At 42.3% G+C, this 6,653-nt stretch overlaps 1 protein-coding gene across 1 annotated transcript; it reads left to right on the top strand.

Annotated features, from left to right (window-relative positions):
- Nucleotides 1–2,247: 2,247 nt before the first annotated feature.
- LOC308266455 (protein CDV3-like) lies at nt 2,248–2,775 on the top strand (the record flags this gene model as incomplete). The annotated part of the gene is made up of 1 exon (XM_080700675.1): nt 2,248–2,775. Exon 1 carries the CDS (start codon nt 2,311–2,313, stop codon nt 2,773–2,775), a length of 465 nt encoding a protein of 154 aa, XP_080556801.1. The 5' UTR covers nt 2,248–2,310.
- Nucleotides 2,776–6,653: the final 3,878 nt, after the last annotated feature.

Raw genomic sequence — 6,653 nt, 5'->3', positions numbered from 1 at the left:
TTTCATCCCTTATTTCTTCTATGACCCATTCTTCATTCAAAAGTGTGGTGTTCAGTCTCCACGTGTTTTGTAGTTTCTCTGGGTTTTCTTATAGTTGATTTCTAGTTTCATTCCATTATGGTCTGAAAAGACACAGGGAAGTATGTCACATTTTTTGAATTTGCTAGTGTTCACTTTGTGACCCAGGATGTGATCTATTTTGGAGAAGGTTTCATGAGCAGCTTAGAAAAATGTGAACTCTGCTGTAGTTGGGTGGAATATTCTATATGTGTCTAATAGGTCCATTTGGCTAATGGTGTTCTTTAGGTCTGAGGCATCTTTACTGATCTTTTGTATAGAAGATTGGTCTAATGGTGTGAAAGGAGTATTAAAGTTTCCCAGTATTCTTGTACTGTGACTTATGTGTGATTTAATGTTGCGAAATTTTGTTTTATGAAAGTAGCTGCACCTGCGTTTGGGGCATAAATTTGACTATCATTATTTCCTCTTGCAAGATTTTTCCTTTTACTAGTAAAAAATATACCTGTTTTGTCTCTTCTAATAAGCTTGAGATTGAAGTCTAACTTTTGTGATATCATAGTTGTTACTCCTGCTTGTCTTTAAGTTCCATTAGCATGGATTACCTTGCTCCATCCCTTTACCTTTGTGACTACTTGTAAGGTGTGTTTCTTGCAGGCAGCAGGTTGATGGGTTCTTGTTTTTAATTCAGTTTATGACCTTATGTCTTTTTATTGGGGAGTTGAGGCCACTTATGTTCAGTGTGATTATTGAGAGATGGTTTTTAATTCCTAAGATATTTAGATGTAACTTCTGTTTGAGGTAGTGCTCTTCTTTGCTTTGTTTGCTGTGTGAAAATTGTTGTTTCTCTGGTTCTAACATGCATTACTTGTTTCTTCTTTGCAGTTGGTCTCTTTGAGTATATTTTCTATTGCTGGTTTGGAAGACTTAAATTCCTTCTGCTTCTGTTTGTCATGGAAGATTTTTATTTCCCCATATAATTTGAAACATAGTTTTGTTACATAGAAAATTTTTGACTGCAAGTTATCTTTCTTTTAGAGTTTGGAATAAATTACTCCAGGTCTTTCTGGATTTTATGACTTGGTTTGGGAAGTCTGGAGAGATTCTAATTGGTTTGCCTCTGAATATCAGTTGGTCTTTTGTTTCTGTTGCCTTTAAGATTCTCTCCTTGGCTTCTATGTTGGTCAGTTTAACTATTATGTGTTGAGGTGAACCTTTTCTCTGATCTTGTCTAAAGGGGGTTCTATATGTTTCCTGCACCTGTGTATCGATCTCTTGTTCTATGTTTGGAAATTTTTCTGATAGTACTTCTTTAAAAAGATTGTTGATCCCTTTGGCTTTATCTTCTATTCTCTCTTCTATGCCAATTATTCTTAGTTTAGCTCTTTTAAAATGGGCCCATATAGCTTCAATGTCCAATTCATGCTGTCAAATTGTTTTTTCTAAGTCATATACTACATGCTCATTTTTGGAGTGATTATCTTCTGGGAGTGAGATTCTATTCTCCATGTGGTCTTATCAATTGTTGGTAGTTTGAATTGATACCTTCACTTCAATGATTGCATCCTTTATTTCTTTCAGACTCTCTGTAAATTCTCTTCAGAAGTCCTGTATTATTTCTACAGTTACATTCCTGATTCAACCTTCTGGAGATCTCTGCAATTCTGTGTTGTCAGATTCTGTTCTTATGGAGTTGTGGGAGCTCATTGCTTCCTCATTATTTCTCCTCATGATTTCAGAAGTTTGTATCTGTTGCTTTTGGTAGATTTCTTTCATCCTCTCCTTTTCAGCTGGTGTATCCAGGGGAAATTGTATTATATTCAGCAGTGAAGATTGAGTAAGGAGGAAAATGAAGTTGTAATAGGGTAAAACCACAGATAGGTTGAAATAAAATGAGAGTATGAGTTTGGTAAGGTAGTATAGAGATTAGAGATAGTGAATATTTAGTAGTGTTCTAGTAACCAATTTAGAGTTTTTAGTATTAGTGGTGTGAAGTGGATTTGATACAAGACAAAGAAGAAAAAAGAAGAGAGAAAAAAAAGAAAAAAAGAGCTCTTTCAGGCCTGGGCGTCACACACATAGGCAACGGCAGAGCGCTCTCACCAGAGCTCCAGCCACGCATGCTCCACCCCACAGCTGTGAGCAGCACCCAGCCCTGGCTGGCTTGTACCCAGGCTTGGGGGGGGGGGGCTCGGCCCGGCATCGCAATCAAGACCCATCGCCAAGGATGAAGATGAGTGGAAAGATTTTGAGCAAAAAGTGGTTGAACACAGCGGACTCAGAGTTCAGGTGATGCAAATAAGTGAAAAGGAAGAAGATGATAATGAAAAGAGAGAAGATCCAAGTGATAACTGGGAAGAAGGTGGAGGAGGAAGTGGAGTAGAAAAGTCTTCAGGTCCCTGGAACAAAACGGCTCTGGTACAAGCACCTCCTGCTCCACTGACCGTTACAGAAACTCCTGAAATGGCTGTGACTGGTGGAGTGTACAGGCCTCCTGGAGCCAGGTTAACCACAATGAGGAGAACAACGCAAGGACAGCCAGAAATATATGGCAACGCACAGTTCCCATCCCTGCAGTCCACTGCCAAGCACGCAGACAGTCGGAAGGATAAAGAAATGGAGAAGAGCTCTGAAGTAGTAAGACACAAAAATAGAGGTAGGGATGAGGTTTCAAAAAACCAGGTCCTTAAACTTCATCTAGACAACCAGTACGCTGTGCTTGAAAATCAGAAAAGCGTCCACACACGGTACAATTAAGGAACGGCCTTCCCTGGCCCTCCAAGGCACCCAGACCATGGCACAGCGCCCAGTCACCTTCATCCTTGATCTCACTTGGGCCGCGGCAGCGGCCACACACCCCTCTCTGATGCCTGAGGCTCAGTGCCACAACCGCTCTGTACATTGGATTAGGGGTTTCAATGTTCTATAAACGCATGAACTAGACGCAGCAGTGTTCTTTCAAAGTTGCTCTGCACATACAAAACCAAAACCTGCAGCTAGTGGTCATTTCAATAGTCTTTTTACGTTCAGATACTGAGCCTTTGTAAGGGTTGACTACCTCAGCTTTACTGCACTTGTGGACTTCATGGGGATCGCAGCTCCTGAACAGGAAGACTCCCGCTGATGGGTGTCAGTGTGAACCTTGAAGCCAGCTCTCTTGGATTCCTGTCAGACCCTGCAGAAAGCCACCAGCCATCTGGGCTCTGATCTGCTGAAAAGATGAAGACTGAAGTGACCTTATCACCCTGTGCTTGCTCACCCGAGGGATGTTCTGCAGTAGGCTCTGTGGTGTCACACTTCCTGGGACCAGCCGCTCACTCTCAAGAACACCGTGATCATGGCTGTGCTTTATCATTTACACTTGAGTTGTAGTCTGAGATGACTACAGATTAAACTTAACCAAACTTGGGTCCACCGAGTGGGTGGGGTGGGAGGTGGTCTTGTATCTCTTAGAAGTTTTGTTTGGATAGCGCTTCTTTGTCCATATTACAGCCTTCATTGCATTGACTTGGGATAAGTTCTTTGACAGCATATCATTTGGTGAAGTAAATAAGCTGGAATCTTTGTTAGAACTGTGAAATATCTCATGAATTTGCCAATCCCCAGAGCGGAGCCAAAGCCTTGGTAAGGGCGGCGGTGCAGGGCACCCTTCAGGTGTCGCTAAGGCCTCCTCATCAGGTGGTTTCTGCCTAGGCCAAGGGGTTTGCTGGCCTGTCCTTAGGTTCAGAGCAACACAAGCAAACCTCACCCCATGCCCGTTTCAGTTAAGGTCTGGTGTGCCCTTGGATAAGAACCCCTTGAGTACTTGTGCCCACATTCTTAAGGCGTCAGATGTTCTGTAGTGCAGTGCAGTGTCCCTCCAGCTGTGTTACTGGCCTTTCCGTGTCTTTATAGTGTGTGTTTGCAAAGGCAGAAGATAGCAGTGTAGCACTTCTGTTCTGAATAATTACCATTCAGGCTGTCGAGTAGCACTGGTCTTTGAAGGGCCTGAAGCTCCCCACCCTTAGTGCCATAGTCTGGCAGTTTCCTAGTTTTGTACCTTTGGTTCAGTAGAAATGTTTCACAGTGGTACTTGACCCTTGATGATGTCTGGCTTTCTTAAAATAAGTCCCTTTACCAAAGGCCAGCGTTGCAGGCTTGCTGCTGTCCAGATGGGCACAAACAGTGAGGAAAACTGCCCTGGCTAGGGATCAGCTGTAGGAGTTGGTGCTCAAACTTGTCAGCGCAGGGACCACCTCTGGGAGGGCTGGTCTCCGAAGTCCCTGCAGGCCCACAGGCAGTCAGGTTGGCACCCTGCCTCGGCCTGGTAAGTCCCCTAGCCAGCCAGGGAGGCTGGATGACTTAGGAGAGATTCTTGGTTAAACTGAAGACTTCATTTGGAAACCAGAAACCTTAACAGTGATCTCGTGGGCCTTGAGCCACATCATTTTCTTAAAAAGTGTCATTTTCCTATGAAATTTTGTCAAGGTTGTTACTGAGTAGACTGAGATGAAGATGAGGCTTATTTAATGGCGTTCTGTACTGGAGATTGAAGACTTGCAGCAGATTCAAATTCCAACTCTTGTTACAATTTAAGAGATTGTGAAATTAACACAGTGCTCATGAGCAAGTTTCAGTGTGCTGTGTGATGGGTGAGAGAGGCTGTCCATTGTACCATTTCCTCCCTTGAATTCTCAGGCATGCTTTGGCAGTGCAAGAACTCTGTAACTTAACACATTCAATAAAAAGTAATTATATGAAAAAAAAAGAAAAAAGAAAGGGATGGAGAAAAGAGAGTAGGTATGTACAAGGGAAGAAGCTGGGGAAGGGGTTGGGAATAGAGCAATAAAACAACCATACACACACAAAAAAATTCTCAAACTAAACAAAACAAAAATAATGCAACCCCACAAGTATATAAATATTCAGCAGACTAGGCCTCTGCAATCTATCTGTGCAGACACTGAGTGCCAACGGCACCTATCCTGCTTCAATCTTGGTTCTTTGAGTCTTTCTCAGTCTATGCAGATGATCCTGGAGATCCCACTAGTTGGATCTAGTGTTAAACATAGATCTTTCCCCACAGTTTCTACTGATTCAGAGCCTGAGTCTGTCCAAGCCTCTGCTATGTCCAACAGGAGACTCTACCCCCACCTTTGCCAGGGTGAACTACAAAGTCCCAGATGCAGGGAGTTTATTGCAGCTGCAGGAGTCCCTGGAGGCTCTGCACTGGGTGTTCTCCTGTGGGAACAGTGGCTTCACTTATGGTGTTGTGGGGTGCCAGTCTGGATCTCTGGAGGGTGTGGTAAGCTTGGCTGTCACCGCTGCAAGTTGTAGCTGGTGTTTGCACTGGAGGAACTGATGGCTTACAATTCCAATGATATGCAGCTGCTGCTTACTACAAGTCTTTGGTTGGTTTCCTGTTCATCTGTGGAGTCAGGTGCGGTGAGGCAAGATGGCACCAATGTGGCACCCACAGCCACAAGGCAAGTGGGCCTCTTCTTTGCTCTCTGATCAGTCTTCTAGCCTTTGTTTCTTGCTGCCTTTGTTCCTTTTAAAGTTGTGATGTTTTCTGGCTTTTGTAAGAACACTGTTTTTAAGGCAGGGCTGGTATGTGCTGAGTATCAGCAGGACTGGTATGTGCTGCTTCCCTCAGTCACCATCTTCCTGGCAGAAATTTACTTTAGAATGAAATAGTTAAAGAAACCATCTATGAAAGAGAAAATTATCTATGACTTAATGCTGTGGGAAAATAGAATTGATGAGTGTGGGAGTTACTGTTAATTTCTGTTGGGCATGTAATCACCCAAAATGAAACTATCTTTCCTGAGTTGCCCAACTTGCATTTAAATGTGAGTGTGACTAATCAGGCAGGTAAGCAGTTGCACTATGAGAAACTTCTAGAATTGACCTCTTTCCTGCCAGCTAAAGTATACACATGGTAGTTTCAAAAGTAGTTCTCATGGATCATGAAGTAAACTTTAAATAAAGGACACATAGTGTGTAGACCAGGAATAAAGACATTTGTATACTGATGTCATGCTGTTCCACAAGATCTTGACTGATTATGCGAATCTCAAATAAAAGAGAAAGAAACTTTTTTCTTGTTAAGCCACAGTTATGCTGAGTTTTATGCCACTTGCAGCTTTGTTCAACTCAAATTATTGTAAATATATGTGTTAAATTCAGAAGTCCACCAAAGTCTCTTTGAGGGAGGGAAGTGTAGCCAAGATCTCAAAAATAAAGAGCTGCCAAGACTTGAAAAAAGTTAGAGAATAAGGCACAGCTTATACAAACATTTTGAAGAAGAAAAATATCATATGAGAAGATCAAAAAGAAGGCTAATAGCCCAAAGGTAGAAGGGTTTCCAGGAATGCCAGTACCACCAAAATAAATAAATAAACAAATAAAAACAAAAAGAAGGCTAATGTGGGTGATACTTTGTGAGAGAGATGAAGAGTTATACAGATAACATTGTGGATAAGTAAATACATCAAACCACAAAGGTGTGGAGTTTGGCTCTCACTTAAGAACAATAGGAGGCCATTGCAGAGTTTTAAGCAGAGGAGAGATTTGATCCAATCTGTACCTCCCAGCTGCAAGTGAGTATTTCCCACTACATTGTTTCCAGTGATTCCACTCCAGTTTTATTTTTC

Source organism: Muscardinus avellanarius (assembly GCF_963383645.1).
Source record: "Muscardinus avellanarius genome assembly, chromosome: 8".
Classification (NCBI taxonomy): Eukaryota; Metazoa; Chordata; class Mammalia; order Rodentia; family Gliridae; genus Muscardinus; species Muscardinus avellanarius.
This window is presented reverse-complemented; position numbering and strand designations above follow the sequence as displayed.